The sequence below is a fragment of the Sus scrofa genome, chromosome 9 (genome assembly GCF_054392235.1).
Source record: "Sus scrofa isolate SSC_HxYL_T2T_F1_AM1 chromosome 9, Sscrofa_HxYL_maternal_Yorkshire_Landrace_v2.0, whole genome shotgun sequence".
Lineage (NCBI taxonomy): Eukaryota > Metazoa > Chordata > Mammalia > Artiodactyla > Suidae > Sus > Sus scrofa.
In genome coordinates, this window is record NC_139391.1 from 70,441,507 (window position 1) to 70,461,568 (window position 20,062).

Genomic DNA, 20,062 nt, shown 5'->3' on the forward strand with positions numbered 1-20,062 from the left:
TTTAGGGCCACACCTGAGGCATATGGAAGTTCCCAGGCTAGGAGTCCAATCAGAGCTGCCAGCCTTCACCACAGCCACGGCAACGTGGGATCCAAGCCCTGTCTGTGACCTACAACACAGCTGACGGCAATGCCGGTTCCTTAACCCACTGAGTGAGGCCAGGGATCGAACCTGCACCCTCGTGGATGCTAGTTGGGCTCGTTACCACTGAGCCACCATGGGAATTTCCTCAGATCTCTTTTGGTTAGCAAACACAGGTACTGATGTAGGCTGCTTGTAAAAGCAAATTGCTGGAAAGTGAACTTTCAAAAAGAGGGGTATACCTGTATTGACTCAATGGCACCAAAGGGAAGTCTCCGCCCTGCAGAGACACAGAGACCCCACCGGGTGAGAAGGTGCCTCCAGCCTCTGCTCATAGCCACCAAAAGTGTAAGAATTTCTGGTCATGTTTTCTAGCTGCAGCACTCTCATGCATTCAACATTGATCACAACTTCTATTACATCTGAGATGCATGCATGCTACACTTATGCAGCTGTGCAAGTGTTCAGTTCTTTCAGGACAAAGCAGGCAGGGCTCCAGGCTGACTGAGCCCGATGGCCTTTTCCAGGGGAGAGGGAGAGCAAGACAAGCAGCAGCTCCACTACTTGGTACTGAGCTGGGTGTCCAGGGCCTGTTTAGCATGAGAAGCCCAGGCTGACAATGAGCCCCGATGGGGCCACACAGGCAATGGTAGTCACCACACAGCCTCATCCTTCCTACTTTGCACCCAAAGAGCTGCTGGGAGCATTGGCCACTCTGGAACCTCAATCTTAGTCCAGGCAGCATCTCCTTAAGCCTCCAGAGGCAGATCACATGCATGAAAGTCAAAGAACTAAATTGGGTTTTGGTCTTCACTGACAACGCTTGAGGGGTTTTTGTTCTCTTTACTGTTCGATCCCATTACAACCACAAAATCTAAGAAGCCAAGAAGTTCCCATCACGGCTCAGCAGTTAAGGAACCCAGCTAGCATCCATGAAGATGCGGGTTCAATCCTTGGCCTCATTCGATGGGTGAAGGATCCGGTGTTGCTGTGAGCTGGGGCATAGGTCACAGATGCGGCTCTGATCTGGCGTTGCTGTGGCTGTGGCATAGGCCAGCGGCTACAGCTCCAATTGGACCCCTAACCTGGGAACCTCCGTATGCTGTAGGTGCGACCCTAAAAAGACAAAGAAAAAAAAAAAAGATAAAGATTATGAAGGGTCAGCTTGCTCCACCACACATGAAAGCAGACACAGGACCCAAACCCAAGTCTTCTGAGTCACACCCCATCTGAGATAGAATGGGCGAAAGGGTGTATGGAAAATTTAAGATTTTTTCAGAATAAGAGCAATAATTAAAGACTCCCTATGCATAAGTCTAGGCTAGTGGGTTCTCAACCTTCACTACACATCAGAATTATCTATAAAACGTCTATATAACAAAGATGCTTCTGAACTCATGATTTACATGCATCTAGGACAGCCAAAGGGGCTAGAAAGCGGTGACTCCCCAGTGACAATGAACACAGCTAGTACCCAGAGCTTGGTTTCTTTTTCTGCCATGCCCACAGCAGGCAGAAGTTCCCAGGCCAGGGATCAAACCCGAGCCACAGCAGTGACAAAGCCAGATCCTTAACCTGCTGAGCCACCAGGGAACTCCTAGATCTTTGTTTCCAAATACTACTTCATGCACTAAAAGGAACCACAGCTTCTTGGAGAAACGGAGTCCTTTGGAGACGCTCGCTCCCTTGGAGATTCGGGTGTGGAGGAACGAAAGTCCAATGTGCATGTGAGGTATCTTGCTGTAGCAAGGACATGCTCAAAGTCAAGTGGGGCCACACCAAAGGACAAAAGAACTGGCCCAAAGGGACTCTTGGCCAAGTCTGGCAACAATCGAAACGTCGAAAAATGACAACAGTAATGAATTATATATAACTCACCGAGTAAAGAAAAGAACCTACTGAAACCTCAAAAATAAAGAATGAAGAGTGCTTCTTTACAGGAAAATGCAGGGTAGTAAATACGAAAATGAATCTAAAGACTCCATCATTTTGCAATCCCCAACATGCAATTTAATTAGGCAAAAACCATGAATTGGATTCCAAAATGCTTCTGAAAGTTTGTTTTTTTTAATCTTTTTTTATTTTAGGGCCGCACCCACAGCTTATGGATGTTCCCAGGCTAGGGGTCGAACTGGTGTCTGTGACCTACACCACAGCTCATGGCAATACCTGATCCTTAACCCACTGAGAGAGGCCAGGGATCAAACCTGCATCCTCATGGATGCTAGTCAGTTTTGTTTCCACTGAGCCACGATGAAAGTTTTTTTTAGAAAACTAGCTAATCCCAAAGCATCACTCCACAGATTAAATATAAAAACAAAAACCATACACTGGTATGTCACTAGAGAGAAATGGCAGTCACCACCTTAACCAAATGCTCGAGCCTATTGATAAACAGTGGGTCGCTGACATGGTGCCTCCTGAGGTGAAGCAATAAATACACAACATCATTCCTATGGGGCTCTGGTCAACAATGTTCAGGATCCGTTCCTTGAGAATCTAATCATGCGGAAAAAACGGGGACACTGTCCCAGACAAATGGCCTGGCTAGACTCTTCAATAAAATCAACATCATAAACACACACACGAAAATGCAGAGGATCCGCTGTAAAATAAGATTTCAGATAAATAATCCAATGTATTATGTGAAACTTCATCTCATCCTGGATCAAAAATCAGGTGAAAGAGCTCTAAAATTTTAGAAATTGAGAGGAACAAAATATCAACGATATGTAAGATTAGGGAATAGTTATTTTTCTTAGTGTGGGGACGTCATTGTGGTTATACAAGGTGAATGTCCTTCATTTAGGAGATGCATACATAATTTAGGAATAAAAGTTCACAATGTCTGTGACTAGCTTTCAATTGATTTCACGTAAAATCAATATATATACGGGGGGAGATAATTAGCAAAACATTTGCAATTGGTAAATCTAGTCAAAGGGTCTATGGGTGTCATTAAACCTTTCAATTTTTCTATGGGCATGATGTTTTTTTTTTAATTTAATGTAGAAGAAATGAGATCCACTGGCCATAATTCAAACCAAATTGGCATCCTCAGGTTGGTGCTCAGGAATCCTGTGTTTCAAAAGTTCAGCTTGATGATTCAGACCCATGGCCCCACAAGATAACCACTTATCTTGTTGGTCCAAGTCTGGTTTCTACTTCCTCTGTAGCTAGTGATAAGTGAGGGGAAGAAACACTAATTCTCTCAATAGAATTAGCCCAGCTGGTGGCCCAAGAGCTGTTTCCCCGACGGTTCCACAAGCCAAGCCAATTATCTCAGACACATTCTGAATGGCCTTTGAGGTTCTTTTCTTTGATTTTTAAGGGCCACATGTGTGGCATGTGGAAGTTCCCAGGTTAGGGGTCCAATCGGAACTGCTACTGCCGGCCTACAGCACAGCCACGGAAACACAGGGTCCAAGCCAAATCTGCAAACTACACCACAGCTCATGGCAATACCTGATCCTTAAGCCGCTGATCGAGGCCACGGAGCAAACATGCATCCTCATGGTGACTCGTCAGGTTTGTAACCGCTGAGCCACTACAGGAACTCTGGGTCTTTTTTTATGTTATTGTTGGCCACACTTACAGCATATGGAAATTCCTAGGCCAAGGATTGAACCTGTGTCTCAGCAGCGACCTGAGCCACAGCAGTGAAAACACCAGATCCTTAATCTGCTGAGCCACCAAGGAACTCCACAAATGCAAGAAATTTTACACTAAAGATCAGAAAAATCTAGGTCTCCATACAGCTACTATGAATTATTTTTATTGAAGAGGAAAAAAAAAAAGTTTTCACTAGGAAAGCTTATATCCTTCTACACAGTTATACTGCTCCGAAGGGAGATCAAGGTAGGAAGGCATACAGGTTGTCGGAAATGAATGCAAGCTTTCAAGATAGAACTCTTCTCGGGAGCAGGGAGATGCCTGCAGTCAGGTTTCCTGGGTACCCAGTGGGCAGGGCAGATCCGAAAGAGATCCACCTGGGACATGGTTAGAGACCACTGCCCATAGCTACCCCAGATGTTGCCCCACTCCACATCCCCCACCCACCCCTTTGGTAGTGGAAGCCCTCCCTCATTGTTAAGCCATGGTCAGGCACCCGGAACACTCTCCTGAAAAGCTAGTTTGGCTTTCTGAGCAGCCAGCCCTTCGGCGGCAAGGCTTGTAAGGGCTGAAGGCTGGCACTGCTGTGGATCACCCTCAGCCCACGGCACAGGGCGATGCTCACCAACACACCGCCAGCCACGCCACCAGCAATCCCCATGCCCACGGCTCTAGCCACCTTCCCTTTCCATGGTGGGCGCTGGGGCCTGGAAGAGTTGTCCATTTTCACTTCCAGGCCCTCATCGGCTAACTTCTGTTCCTCAGTGAGGGACTGATGGAAATCCAGGTTCACCAAGTTAGGAGGAAGGACCCTCAGCCCAAAATAGAGCCTCTTGACAAGCCTCAAGTTTTTTAACAGCTGGACGTCACACCGGTAGGTCCCAGAATCATACTCCTGGGCGGAACGAAACTTTATAAAGTGGGAACTGGCTCGGAAGGGTTTGAAGACTTCATCGTCAGTTGAGATGATACCCCGGGCAAGTCTCCAGGTGAATCGGAAAGCTTCCTGCCCAATCTCCAGGATGTCGGAACTCAGGCAGCTCAGCTTGAATTCCTTCCCTATAAGAATGGTGAAATGGAGCATTCCACAGATCCAGTTGGTCAGACATTCCAATCGCTGAGACTCACACTTCCTTCTCACTCCATCGGGGCCCACCTCACAGATGGTCTCCTCCTTATAGCCAAGGCCGCAGGTGACAGTACAGGTTGTGGCATTGACGACGACTTTCCCCACAGCTTCTTGCAGTTTCTTAGGGATGGCCAGTGTTTTCGGTGAAGTCACCACCAAAGGTAGATGGAAGGCCAACACCAAGCTCCCAAGGATGAAACTAGTGGCCAAAGTCTTCATGTCTTAGTAGACAGACATTTCACTACTCTCAGCCAAAACCCAAGATATTCCAGCTAAATCCTCTACGACATAACTTAATTCCTTCGATGTGAGACAGCCTCCAAAGTCAAAAGATATGTGTGCGTTGCCAGTAAAACAATACAACTTAAAAAAGGCCCAGTCCTTATTAACAGGCAGGGCCACAAGGCAGGGAAAAAAGTCACAACATCGATGCTTTACTATCTCTGCTTGCTAATGACCACCTAAGCAGTCTCCATTCTTTTCACATCCCTTTAATGAATTTAAATCCACCTCTTGGGAAGACAAAGATGAAAAGACTTCAGAGGCGGAAGTAAATTTCCAAATCACTTCAAATGCATAGTGAAGGTATACCCTCCCTCACCCCTTTCCATCCCCTATCCAAACTGTGGGGATCTGAACCCACAGGTTTCAAAATCCCAGTTAAATCTGAGCAAATAAGAAATCAAACACCGAGTCTAAAAAAAAGAAAAAAAAAAAAAAGGATTAACTTGCATGAAGCTATTATTTGCTTTAAATGCTTAGGACTTTAAAAAAAAAAAAAGGACTAAGATGACTGGACTGAAAGGCAAATGACTTACCCTTCCTGAATTTCTAATCTCCTCCTTTATAATACAAATTAAGACCTCCTTGCTTATTTCAAGAAGGTCACTTTGAGCATCAAAGTTTAAACTGTACATAAAAACAGTACTAAGTGTGAAACTTTGTTCCTGTGCAAGGAATTTTAAATAGAAACGAAAATTCATGAAAACAAGGGCCAAGAGGCCTCTTAGAACCCGAATGCTTAGCAGAGAGATAGGCAATGTTAAGTGTGGCTCCTCTCCCACTTCTATTTCTTTTTTCTTTCTTTTTTTTTGGTCTTTTTAGGGCCACACCCCTGGCATATGGAGGTTCCCAGGCTAGGGGTTGAATTGGAGCTGCAGCCACTGGCCTATGCAACAGCCACAGCAGCACCAGATCCGAGCTGTGTCTTTAACCTACACCACAGCTCATGGCAACGCCCGATCTTTAACCCACTAAGCGAGGCCAGGGATCGAACCTGCGTTCTCATGGATGCTAGTCAGATTCATTTCCACTGAGCCACGACAAGAACTCCTCCTCTCCCACTTCTAGGCACTCTTCCTTCCCAAGGGTACTGAAGATACATTCTGGGTGAGAGCGTACACAATTCTCCCCATCTCTCGGCCTAGTTCCTTCATCTTCTAGAACATAAGGAGGAGCTCATCATTCACTTGGGTCAAGGTTGCTATGAGACAGCTATGACGTCAAAAAGATTCTCAGTCACATTACAGGAAAGACTAGTAAGTAGACACTCCGATTTAGAGGTGATTAAAATCAAAGACTTAAAAGGGCTTTATGAAACATCTTACTCTTTAGGAGACGAGTATTCAATGGATTTCAAAGCTATGTAATCTCAGGAGGAAAAGGGCTAATAAGGAGGAATGTAACTGTACTTACACTTTAAGAAAGATCCTTGGAAGGAGGAACCTGCTCTCTAGCGCTTCTGTAAATTCCTTGCACTGTGGTCTCTACAGAGCAGTTATACACACTGACGCCAAGTTAGGGAATTTGAACAGAGGTCATTCCTAGATGACCTTTGTGATCTGACACTAACTTTTTACCTGAATTGTTTATTTACAATCTTGTCTAGAGGACCATCTGACCACCCCTTAGCCCTTCCAGCTCTGAACCTCCACACAAAGATCTCCCGTCAACAAAGCAAGCTGCACTTTCCACCGTACAAAGCAAAGTGACTGCCGAGTTTCAGAAGTGACCAGTATCTACAAACAAACACCTACACCTGTTCTTTAATAAAGATCCAATTTTATTTACAAAGCATTAAAGCTTTAGCAAGAAGTACCCAAGGCTAAGTCTCTTCTCGTACAAAACTGCAGAACATTAAAAAAACCAAAATGTCAGGGGCTGGGGCGGGGTGGTGGCAAAAGGGATGAGAATATGCATATATTGTATAAATCGAGAAAACCAGATTTTGGACAGAAGGTTTTAGGAGCTGAAATGGACAGATGGTTTTAGGAGCTGAAAAAAAAAAAAAAAATTCCAAAAGCATAAATAATTATTAGGAGCTGCTGCCAGAGCCATTCTGACAGGGCTGAAGTTGATTTTCTCAGTAGCCAGTTTAGGAGGTGGGCAGAGCTTGAACATCCAAATGCACAGGCAGGGGACAGCCAGCTACTCTGCACGTAGAAATAAGGCAGAAACGTCTTGTATCACATGGTTTGCATATGACTGCAGCGTACAGCAGAGAGAGACGAAATGGAAATAATGTCTGCAAAACAAAAACCTGTCTAGCGACCCACCTATCAATCCCAACCACTGCTCTGATAAGAAATACACAGTGAAAATTCACAAAATGCACATCTGAGGAAAAAGTAGTGGCATCTAAAAATATAGACATTTTGCCACTGACTCAGGGAGAACTCTCACTTCAACTACTGAACATTTTGGTACTAAACATGGAATGGAAGTGGCTCTTGCTGATGTGATATTACTTTGATCTCTATGCTAAAATCCTTATCGGCTTGTTTGGCCACCTACCGGAGCATCCGTCAACTGGTAGAGGTTTGCCGATAAGCACAGTGTTTGACTCTCCTTTGAGAATACTGTGGAAATGATTATGCAGATTTAAGCACTTCCAGTCAGCTACTCAGAGAGGCTGGAGAACCCTCTCCACACCTGGTTTTTTCCTTGGGGGATTTTCAGAGAATTTCAAACACCTAATGCACACATCCAGCCAATCTGCTACTTTTTATATAAAGAACAGCAAAAGCAAAAAGTAAAAAATTTTTTAAAAAGCTAAGCAACCTTTCACAGAAAGGAAGTGACTGGAAACATGTAGGAAGGAAAAGGGGCGTCGGACACAGGAGGGTAAATGCAATGGCTGACGGGAAGCTCAGACGTCCATAAGCAATGATAATAAAAAAAAAAAAAAAAAAAAAAAAAAGGTTCCTTGATTTTTAAATTTGAACTGTGTTGTTGCTGCTTTGATTCTGGACGGTTTTATTTCAGTCCTTGCATAGATTCCCCCACCCCAATAAAAAAGAAGCTTGCTAAGAGACACCTTGGTTTGTTTCTGTCTCTGGAAGCCTGTATGGGTAAAACAACATAAACTACTAATGATTCTTTGCTGGAGAGAATGAAACTAGCTATCTTCAAAAACCATGATTAATGAGAATGAACCAATACCAGAGGGAAACATGCAATGAAAAGAAAACAAAGAAAAACCCTGACCCTCTTAGAGCCCAGCTTCTTGAGCAAAATGTTACAGTGTGTTAAAAAGAGGGGGCCTTTCTCATCTTTCTTTCCTTTTGGGAAATCTGAAATCTTTCAAGCACTTTCTCTTCTGCCCATCCTAGGTAACACAATATGGAAATACAGGAGGTATCGGTGAGTGGCTAAGTTTAAAAATGGAAGAAAGAATGTGCAACAGAAGTTTTTCTAGGATGCAGCCAGCAGAATTTCAGATAAGGACAAGTCACTCAAGGACATGCACTGAGGAGGGAAGACAACTAGGAGATAGGAGATGACAGGCCGAAATGCTGCTGGGTACAGGAAAGATAGACGAGCAAAACAGGAATCTCTTCTCCAGCAACATAACAAGCATTAAAGTTTAAATGAGTCAAAACTCCTGTTTGATGTCTTCACAAATCCTCATTCCTGAGAGCCTATTTGGACTTATGCTTGAAAGGGAAGGGACGTATACTCTTCTTCCATAATTCGCTTCTTCATTTCAAACATAAAATTCACTCCTTCCACCTCCTGGGTGGAAGACAAGAGGCCTTTGTCTTAAAGTCAATCTCAAATCACTGACCACAGTGTCCAGAGGCCACACGACGGCAGAGCAGAGAAGAACGAAGAACTTCAAGGGTGTTCATAACAGTTCTGAGATTGCTCCCCCTGCTAAAGAGATTAGAAATAAAAAGACTTTGTTTAGCATCAACTTAGACCATTACTCTCCAGAACAGAAACACTGACGGAGGCTGGATGACGCGTGACAAGCACACATGGGCTAAGAATTCCCCCCCTTTCACTTAAAACCAACTCCAACTCCCAATTACTCTTTGCTGAAGCAACAAGGAGTCCAAATCCCAAGCCCCCACCCGAGTAATGCTCTCAGCACTGCCTCAAAAGGGGGAAAAAATGGCAAAATGATCAGTGTTCTACACATTTTCCCAGCTGTTAACCATTCTCCAAATAAAGCTCTCTATTCTAAAGAGTGCAGTAAGCAGAAGAAAGGAGACCGTAGGGTAGTGCATCTTCCAATCTTTCGTATGTTAGACTCTTTCATCACTGAATGATTAACAGTGAGCATCGAACCCTTTTCAAAACACCCCCGGTTCCTCAAGTGACACACTCAGCACCTCAGAATCCCAAATATGGTGACATGCTAATGAAAACTGTCGGCATTTCTAGGCACCAACAACAGATCGATGAATAAAATCCTAAATAATAAAATCAAAGGAACACTTCCCTGATTACTCCATAGAAGCTGTTCAATCTCTGAGGGACATCCTTAAATGGGCTGCTGTGAAATATTAACTAGGAAGTGTAAAACGAGAACAAGGTGAAGAAAGTCCTCCCAGGCTCATCTGGAACGGGGAAGAACTTGCCACCTGAAGGTAAAATGGTTACAAATAACTGCCCAGGTCATGAAAGAAAAGAACCTGTTCATAAACTTTGCTTTTAACCTGATTTCTTTCGGTTCGAGCACAGATGAAAACGGGCAATAAAAATAAACTCCAATTTGCCTGAGACTAGACCGAAATTGTAAGACACAAAACTCTCCTGGATGCTACCTGTCAAAAATCAAATTGAAACTTTATGTACAGTTCAGTAAGATAAAAAAGTATACTTCACCATCTGTTTTTCAGGTCTCAACATAAAACATAATTAACCTCTTGGGTGGGTTTTTTTTTTTTAAATCTTGAAATGAAACCATCTATTCACAGGACTCAACCATGCCTTTAACACTTTAAGGCTGGTTTCCCTGATGGTTTTTACCGGTACTCTGACCAATTTGGTTTTAAGACAGTTTAAAAATGAACACAACACTGACATTTTTCGCCTAAATCATGAGAGGAAAAAGTGGCTTGCATTAATAATGGGCACTCAGGATGACTAACGAGCTACATCATATGGATTATCTGAGGTCAGTTGAACAGACCAGAAACAAAGCTTGTTGATGCACCAGACAACAAACCAATGCCCAAGCAAGCAAGTCTTCGCACAAGATAAGATACACAGAAAACAGCAACAAAGCAGAAGACCTCCAGGTTACTTAAACATCTGCCCCAAGGACAGATGTTATTTGGCTGCAACATGGTGGGAATCTCTACTAATACAAAGTTAAGACAAAGTCAGTTCATGGTGACTAGCTGGTATTGCTACTTCCCAAAAGCAGCTAAGCCAGGGTGGCCTAAAAAAATTCTGGATATTAATTTTCAAATATTACCTTAATCAGCTAAGAAGACCACACCAAATGAGAAAGAATATCCACTAGCCATTTAAAAATCTGATTTTGGCAGGAGTTCATAAATTAGTCTTTGAGAGACTGACCATTTTTTAAGAAGGAAGGGGGAATTCCTGTCACGGCTCAGCGGGAACAAATCTGACTAGTATCCATGAGGACGCAGGTTCAGTTACTAGCCTCGCTCAGTGGGTTAAGGATCCAGAGTTGCTGTGAGCTGTGGTGTAGGCTGGCAGGTACAGCTCTGATTCGACCCCTAGCCTGGGAACCCTCATATGCCACAGATATGGCCCTAAAAAGACCAAAAATAAAAGATAAAAGGGAGGAAGATGGAAGCCTACCACCAACCATTTAAAACAATCACAGGTTCAGGCAGTGAACAGGATATGGTTCAGAGGCCCAGGGTGGTGGGCCAGCACTAGGAGCGCCATGGTGCGGCCAGAAGCATGGAAAACTATGCGGGGTTTGTTGGTCCCCAGAAGTAGCACTTCTGCTCTCTTTGGCCTCTGCCACCTTTGACAGGTACAGACTGCCCCGTTCATGCCCACCATCCCACAAGGCCTTTAACCACGTATGTGACAGACCACAACTTGGTCACACCTGCTACTGACAGTGTTCACTGCCAATGAGCCCCAGTTCTTGGGCAATCCTTGAGCAGTCACAGGGCAACCAGGACACTGGTGGTTCTGCTCACATCTCAAGTTTCTACCCTGAGGACTGTCTCTAGAGAGTATCTGATAAGGTAACCAGGGGGGGATCTGATAGATGGTGCTTTGTCAGTCTAGACTTTCTGAAAGGTCCCCAGCTCAGAGCTACCCTCACCAGGCTTCACTGATGGGTCATCACTCATCACAGAATGTGAGTCTTCATAGATGTGGGTCCACTGGTACTGTCCAATACTGATGAGCTGTTTGATAGGGAAGACTTTTCTACAGCCCCAGATTCCAGATGGCTAGATTATTCCTGTGGTGGTCTATGGGTCTTCAACTGTCCCCTGAAATGCATAATCTCCTGTTGCAACATGCAGCAGACTACATCATCTTTGTCAGGGCTAATCAGGGCTTAGCGAACAGTTTCTTCAGTAACCATCAATTGCACATATTAACAACAGCATTTATCTAACTTGAGCAGTAAAACAGCCTACACCTAGAAGCCTGTCTTCAATTTGGTTCTTATGCAAAAGTAGGGCATCCCTAAGGAGGAGAGGCGCACGAAGCACTGAATCTACAGCTATACCCATCAGACTGAACAGATCTCTGAAGACGGTTCAACCTCAGGCATTCAGGACTGGGATTCATGTCTTATTGTCTGGTAGAACATCCACGAGGACAGCATGTTGCTTTGTACCGAAAATCTCCAAGGTGTAGAAGAACATGAGATATAAAGAGTTTTTGAAGCCACATGAAAACCAACAGCATGTGTCAGCCTGCCTCTGTCTTCTCTGGGTCCTCTAAGCTGAACATGGTATTACATGAAGCCCCACCTTTGGCCAGAGAATCCCACACAAAAGATGACAGGTGGTCCCGAAAGTGAACAGGGGGTCCTGAAACTGAGATTTCTGATGGCATTATGGGATACTCAGTTTTACCACTCTCCCCCAGATTCACAGCCTTCACAAAGATCCAAACCACTCTGCAGCTGGTGGGAAAAACTAGGTGCAGCCCTTTTAACGAAGTCTTGGGACTAAAACAATCCTGCCTCCTGTGAGGCTTTTTAATGATCCTGCTCCTCAGTGCACATTGGGGTTTGTTCTGGCTGTTTCAGTTTTGGGGCCTCCTACTCAGGAAAAGGCCAAGGAACCAAGGCTGGAGAAGAAAGGAGAAAATGGGAAGAAGGAAGTAGAGATTACACGGGGAAGTACGCGATGCGCACCCTCACGAGAGGCTGGGAAAATGTCTGCAGCAAGCTATGCAGTTGTTTTGTCTGTGTGTTCTCAGAAAGCACATCATCATTCTGGCCTTCTTATGGAAAAGGCTCCTCTAGTCCTTTTCAAGGGTGATGCCGTTAAAATAGGTGCCTCTATGAGTTGGCTGACCAAATCAAGTGCCTGATAAAGATGGGGTAGAAAGTAAAAATCCAGTCTGAAGCACCCTATTTCAAGACACAAGTTCTAGTCTTTAATGAGGTCGGTACCTCTTCCAATCTTCTCCACTAAGAAGGCCCCTGATTATGATACCCACTTCTAGAAGGAGCTTGAAATGCTGACTTGCATAAACACCAAAAATATTTATTTTAGATAAAGCTCAGTATTTCAATGTGACATTTTGATAACTTTAGGGAAAAAAAAGTCCATTCCTTTAGGGCTATGTAAACTTTTCAACTTTTTTTTTTTTTTTTTTTTCCGCTTTTTTGTCATTTCTAGGGCTGCTCCCGTGGCACATGGAGGTTCCTAGGCTAGGGGTCTAATCGGAGATGTAGCCACCAGCCTACACCAGAGCCACAGCAACGGGGGATCCGAGCCACGTCTGCAACCTACACCACAGCTCACGGCAATGCTGGATCCTCAACCCACTGAGCGAGGCCAGGGATCGAACCTGCAACCTCATGGTTCCTAGTCGGATTTGTTAAACACTGAGCCACAACGTGAATCCTTATTTATTTATTTATTTATTTATTTTTTCTTTTTAGGGCTGCATCTATGGCATATGGAAGCTCCCAGCCTAGGAGCTGAATTGGAGCTGTAGCTGCCAGTCTACGCCACACCCATAGCAACGCTAGATTCAAAATGCATCGTCAACCTATGCCACAGCTTGTGGCAATGCCAGATCCTTAACCCACTGAGTGAGGCCAGGGATCGAACCCCATATCCTCATGGATACTAGTCGCTGAGCCACAATGGAAACTTCAATTTTTTTTTTTTTTTTTAATGGCCATGGCCTATGGAAGTTTCCAGGCCAGGGACTGAATTTGAGCTGCAGCTGTGGCAACATGGGATCAAACTGAGGCCTCTGCAGCAACCCAAGCCAGTGCAACTGGATTTTTTAACCTACTGCACCATAGTGGGAACACCTTTATTTAAACTTTAAATTGTTTTTTCTGTCATGGCATCAGCTTATGTAAGTAGTATATTATATAAGGTAGGATTTTTATCTATATTAGTCGATTATTAACCTGCAATCTTTGTTGGCAATGCTCATATAATTCCAGGATATTGAAAGTGTATCTAAGGATCTGATACTGCAGTGAGCTACGGCCCCAGGCCAGCAGCTGCAGCTCCCATTCAACCCAACCTGGGAACTTCCACATGCTGTGGGTGTGGCCTAAAAAAAGCGAAAATAATAACAACAGTAAAAATAGATACTAGGTGGTAACATGCTCAGGGGAGGACTGTTGTTGGGAAAAAATGCTGGTGCTCAGTGGCATGGTGTTGGACTGTGAAAAACATAAAAGCCTAAATCTAGTGAACTTGAGGGGGAATACTCAAAATGATGAGGAACTGACTCTGTTTCAGACGCTCTGTAGAAGAGAATTCATATTCACAATGCTTAACCGACTTAAGGAAGTGTTTTGCATTCCAGTGCATGTCATTGCATTTGGAATAATGCATTTAAATTAAAATTTTAAAGGGGGAAAAAACCCCTAAATACGACCAATGGCATTTTGTCAGTCCTGCCTCTGAATCTACTGACCTAGCAACAGAGAAGTCACAGTACTGTAGTAACTAAAGCAGCACCTACAGATAAAACAAAGTTTCCAAAACCCAACCTCTGAGTAGAAATGGACTATGATTTGATGACTGTTTTCCAACCGAGATGCCATTTAGCCAAGATTTACAAGCATTTTACAGGAAATTCAAACTGTTCTCCATCTCCCCTGCCCCCCACCCAAATCCTCCAGTCAGGTAAAAGTGCGCAAACTCAGTACATTTCAAGAGACTTGGGTGTTAAGAAGTTACACAGTTTCTGTCTCTTTGGTAGTCTGCTCCTGTTTGGAAAAAAACAAAAAAAAAAACAAACAAAAAAAAACAAACACCTCATCTTCTTCCTTAACATGACAGTACAACTAACAACTCCACCACTGCTTCTAGACTATTGGGAGAGGAAAAAAAAAAAAAAAACAAAACACCACCTCTCGGATTAGAACAATTTGAAGAGAGAGAGAAAAAAAAAAAAAGATGCTACAGTTAAACAGTCAGGGGCTATATGAAGAAGCTCATATTTCTGCTTATCTGTCTGAGACAAAACAAAAACATAGGAGCAAACATAGATGCAAAAATGAATTAAAAACCAGGGGTTCTTTTGGGGTCATGGATTCCTACAGGAATCCAGTGACATGTACAGGCATCTTCCCTACAAAAATATTCACACATTATTCTGCATATAAGATCAAGGGAATGGAGAGCCTCTGAAACCTAGTTATGGACCCAAGGTTAAGAGCCACCAAATTAAGCCAAATCTAGTTTAGCCTGCCCTTATAAGCAGCTTTAACTCAGAGATTATCTGCCACTGGGAAAAAAGGAAGGAAGGGAGGAAAAAATGCTGCAGTGAAACGGAGTCAGGGGCTGTACAAAGCAAGGCCACGAAGCAAGCCAGACAGTGCTCCCAATGTGTCCTTACCTGTCAAGGGCTGGCTGAGCTCCGCCTGCACTTTACCCTTCGCTGATCCTTCCAGAGGTAAACCTCTGTCCCCTTTGTAGAGTTTCGGTTTAAATGGAGAATCTTTCTCTTTACCTTTTGATCCTTTAGGCCGGCCTGCTTGCTTCTTCTTGGATTTGCCATCCCCCTTCACACCCAGTAGTGGATGGACTTCTGTAAAAGGACAAATAGGCATGGGAAGGAATCCACACATCACCCTACCGAGCACGCGCCAAGCCATCTATCCACGGGCAAAGAACTTTGCTCTTGTGTTCCCGGATCCACTAATTCAAAGAGAAAAGTTTTGCTTTGTTTATTAATTCCCAGATGCACTAATACAGGAGAAAAGTTTGCTTTGTTTATTAATTATGAAATGATAAAAGAGGGGCCAGGAGTTCCCACTGTGGCTCAGCAGGTTACAAACCCGATTAGTATCCATGAGGATGTGGGTTCGATCCCTGGCCTTGTTCTGTGGGTTAAGATTTAGTGTTGCCACTACCTGCGACGTAGGTCAAAGATACAGCTAGGATCTTGCATTGCTGTGGCTGTGGCGCAGGTCGGCAGCTGAAGCTCTGATGTGACCCCTAGCCTGGGTACTTTCCATATGCCACAGGTATGGCCCTAAAAAGCAAAAAAATAAATAAATAAAAAAGAGTGACCATTACATGTGAAACAGCTGCTTGGCCAAAGAACACACAGGGCCTAGGTGGTTCATCCTATGCCTATGTGGTTCATACTATGCTATAGCCGCTCTAAATGGAAAAGGTAGCTGAGAGATACACTGTTACTTTATCACATAGGCCAGAACAGGAATGCACACATGAACACCAGGCATGTGAGAGCAGAAAGGGAATGGGCTTTGAAACTCCACAGACCAGGGTAAGGATCCAGACTCTTCCATGTGATTAAAGAGGCTTCCACAGCAATGAAGTCCCACTGTATGGCACAGAAAACTATATCCAATCTCTTGGAAAAGACCATGAAGGAAGAAAATATGAGAAAAATAATGTATATATGCATATGACTGGGTTACTTTGCTGTACAGCAGAAAATGGCACAACATTGTAAATCAACTACCCTTAAAAACAAAACAAGACTTCCAGAGTCAGACCGTAAAAGTAGGCAGGAAGAATGAAGACTGTCCAAGTCTGACTGGTACTTTACCACCGAATGAGAATCTTGGGGAAGAAGTAGGGGAAGAAGATTGGTACTGAAAAAACTCTGAGCCAGACATCAGAAGACTTAAAGCGTTCCCATATGAGGCAAAATACTGAAGGCAGAATCTCCCTACTTTAAGAGAGAAGTGGGCGTTCCCGTTGTGGCTTAGCAGTAACAAACCCAACTAGTATCCATGAGGACTTGGGTTCAATCCCTGGCCTTGCTCAGTGGGCTAAGGATCTGGTGGTGCCATGAGCTATGGTGTAGGTCACAGACACAGCTTGGATCCCTTGTTGCTGTGGCTATGGTGTAGGCCGGCAGCTGTAGCTCTGATTCAACACCTAGCCTGGGAACTTCCATAGCCACAGGTGCAGTCCTAAAAAGACAAAGAGAGAGAGAAGCAAAAGCTGATAACGTTATTACAAAGTTGTAAAGCACTATAAAAAAGACTGATGGGGGAGTTCCCGTTGTTGCTCAGTGGTTAACGAATCCAACTAGGAACTATGAGGACTTGGGTTCAATTCCTGGCCTCGCTCAGTAGGTTAAGGATCTGGTGTTGCTGTGAGATGTGGTGTAGGTTGCAGACACGGCTCGGATCCTGTGTTGCTGTGGCGTAGGCTGGCAGCTACAGCTCCGAGTAGACCCCTAGCTTGGGAACCTCCAAATGCCACAGGAGCAGCCACAGAAAAGGCAAAAACACAAAAAGACAAAAAAAAAAAAAAAAAAAAAAAAAAAAAAAAAAAAAGACTGATGGGAAAATTCCTTTAATGGAAAATCACCCAAACAGGGAATTACCAAATTATGCTGGAGAGTAGAGTGGTGTCTATCAGGTGAGAGAGAGATGATGAGGCTCTTACCATCATTTGGTACTCCTTGCAGTTCAATATTGGTTGTTTTGGGTTTCTTCTTAGGTGGCTGGGACCCATCTGCTGAAGACTGCCTCTTCTTCTCTGAACTAGCCCCTTCATCCATCAGGGAGGTTTGGACTGCATCCGGTGGGGGGCCATAAGGATTTTCTTCTGGGTCTTCTACCTCAGGGGCAATGGGTAAATATAATAGAGCCTTTGAATCTTCCAGCTCTTCATCACTATGTGGAACAGGATCAGAAAAGGGATAGGAAAAAAGAGGAGAAAGTTGCTTAAACCATGAACCCTTCCTCTAAGGCAGAATCACCTATATTAACCATAAGCAACAGGCATGGATCAAGAATGTCAAGAAAGGAGTTCCTGTTGTGGTGCAGTGGAAACGAAACCAACCAGTATCCATGAGGATACTGGTTCGATCCCTGGCCTCGCTCAGTGGATTAAGGATCCGGCACTGCTGTGAGCTATGAGCTGTGGTGTAGGTCGCAGACAGCACTGGGATCCCACATTGCTGTGCCTGTGGTATAGGCCAGCAACTACAGCTCCAATTCGACCCCTAGCCTGGGAACTCCAATATGCTGTGGGTGTGGCCCTAAAAGGAAAAAAAAAAAAAAAAAAAAAAGAAGAAGAAAGAAGAAAAAGAAAGAGAGCCAAGATGAGTAAAAGGACATCAGACTTGATTGATATCATCAGCAGGAGGAGTTCCTGTGCGGCTCAGTGGTAACAAACCCGATGAGTATCCATGAGGATGTGGGTTCGATCTCTGGCCTCGCTCAGTGGGTTAAGGATCCAGCATTGCTGTGACCTGTGGTGTAGGTTGAAAAGGCAGCTCAGATCTGGCGTGGTTGTGGCTGTGGCTGGCAGCTGTAGCTGATTTGACCCCTAGCCTGAGAATCTCCATATGCCACAGCCACAACCCTAAAAAAACAAACCAAAAATCATCAGCAGAAAACATAAATGGAATAAACAAATTATTTCAATACTCTTATGAATTTCTGTCATGGGAGAAAGGAAGGGATGTCTTGTATACCAAAGGAGTTATCTCTTTGAGCTAACAGGTAGATGGGACTGAAGGAACAGCCAGGGGAGTGAGCAGCATACCACCCGAGACTGAGGAGCAGGGGAGCCTCAAGGCCCACAGCCTTTAGCAGTGGCTCACCTGCTACAGAAAGCAGCAATAGGATCCACACTGGTGACATCCACTTCCTCGTCCTCTGCAGCATCAGCCCCTGTAGGACACAAACAGCACAGGTGTGAAAAGAAGTGCAAAATGACTTTTTACATGCAGCTGATGGTTTTCATAAACTAAAATCCAGGAGGACCAAAAGAGGACACCAAATAGTTCACACGACTGAGTCACTTAGCAAACGTGTGCTAAATCTCCACCATATGCTAGGCACTGGGAATAGAGCAATGCCCAGGAGAGCTGGGAACAGTTCTTCAGTAAAAGCTTCCTAAGGCTGACTGGGGAGACAGATACAAACAGATAATTTCAGTTCAATATAGTAAGTGTTACCGTACAGGTAGGCCAGCGCAACGTGCCAAGGAGAAACAAGTTGCGTGGAAGTTTTTCAGGAAGGCTTCACGACACAGTCTGGTAATAGCAATACAATCCAGAACATCCTGCAGCCCTGATGGTCTTCCTAAGACGCCATGAGGCATGTTAAGTTATCCAGTATCACCACAGAAGGACTAGCACACTTTCAGGCTGGAGAGAACTAATAACCTCACTCCCAGCTCTCAGATTCCTGGCACCATCCAGTAGCCAGACAGCCAATGACTTGTGGCATTAATCACTCACTGACAGTGCTACCGGGCATGCTAAGCATCCATATACACAAACCTCGGCCAGAGGTAAAGCTCTGTGTTTAGACGCTATGGGGATATGAAGTCAAAACTTTATTCTCATGGAGCTTCCTATCTAGACATTCAGAAGCCAAGATATAAAAACAGTAAGCATCACAATGAGCATCATAATAGCAAATAACACGTAAATGCTCATTATGGCCTAGACACTACAGTGAGTGCTTTACATGAATTATCTTATTTATTCCCCCACAAACCCTAAAAGGTGGGTTCTATTACTACCCCCCCCTTTTTAATCCTTTTGCCATTTCTTGGGCCACTCTCGTGGCATATGGAGGTTCCCAGGCTAGGGGTCCAATCGGAGCTGTAGCCACCGGCCTATACCACAGCCACAGCAACGTGGGATCCGAGCCGCGTCTGCGACCTACACCACAGCTCACGGCAACACCGGATCCTTAACCCACTGAGCAAGGCCAGGGATCGAACCCGCAAGCTCATGGTTCCTAGTTGGATTCATTAACCACTGCGCCACGGCAGAAACTCCCCCCAATTTTTTTTTATATGTAAGGAAGTTCAGGCTTAAAGAATAAATATTCTGCCCGAGGCAGACGGGCTCCAGTGGCAATACCCGACACCAGCTGAACACCTGGCATGTGTGGGTGGCATGGCTAGGTGCTGCATGCAAATCCTCATGTAATCAACGGTAATTAGTCAGGAAATACAAAGCAAAATGTTAAGAGTTGCTTCAGTCCTAGTAATGCCCATGTTAAGCCCTTAGTTAATGCCTTACAAAGAAAGATTCCAAAAACACTGTCAAAACTTTAAGTTTGGGGGGGGGAAATCATTTTAGACCAAGTGCTGACATAAATTTTCCACACAGATTATGATGACTACTAAGTAAAACAATCATTTTTCCTTTCGGAAGTACTGTTTGCAGTTGAGAAATATTACCTGTCTGTTCAGGTTCACTCTTATCTTCATCTTCAATATCAAACTCTGATTCCCTTTCTTCATATTCTACATTTTCATCCAATTCTTTGAAGTCTGGTGCAAATGCACTCCAATTTTCCTAGGCCACAAACAAAATATACTACTTAACCACCTGAGAAAGTATCAA

General features: G+C 44.2%; 2 protein-coding genes across 5 annotated transcripts in view; both read right to left on the minus strand.

The window, feature by feature from the left end:
* Positions 1-3,840: 3,840 nt before the first annotated feature.
* On the minus strand, positions 3,841-5,191 carry TMEM81 (transmembrane protein 81). Its single transcript, XM_003357403.6, has one exon. It carries the CDS (start codon positions 5,039-5,041, stop codon positions 4,211-4,213), a length of 831 nt encoding a protein of 276 aa, XP_003357451.3. The 5' UTR covers positions 5,042-5,191; the 3' UTR covers positions 3,841-4,210.
* A 1,675-nt stretch (positions 5,192-6,866) lies between these two features.
* The window catches only part of RBBP5 (RB binding protein 5, histone lysine methyltransferase complex subunit), a 37,980-nt gene continuing 24,784 nt past the window's right edge, over positions 6,867-20,062 (minus strand). For 2 of the 4 annotated variants that reach the window (XM_084976831.1, XM_003482656.5), the window contains exons 10-14: positions 19,897-20,014; positions 18,299-18,368; positions 17,134-17,363; positions 15,215-15,292; positions 6,867-8,977 (exon numbers count right to left, since the gene is read on the minus strand). In XM_084976831.1, the coding sequence (XP_084832957.1) occupies positions 8,949-8,977; positions 15,215-15,292; positions 17,134-17,363; positions 18,299-18,368; positions 19,897-20,014 (525 nt within the window). In that variant the 3' untranslated portion in view covers positions 6,867-8,948. Of the gene's footprint in view, positions 8,978-15,100; positions 15,293-17,133; positions 17,364-18,298; positions 18,369-19,896; positions 20,015-20,062 lie in introns of all 4 variants that reach the window. The other 2 variants (XM_013979609.3, XM_003482655.5) reach the window with 1 other exon arrangement.

Coding starts and splice junctions, on each gene's coding strand:
- TMEM81 (XM_003357403.6), bottom strand. CDS start 5,041: ATGAAGACTTTGGCCACTAGTTTCATCCTTGGGAGCTTGGTGTTGGCC.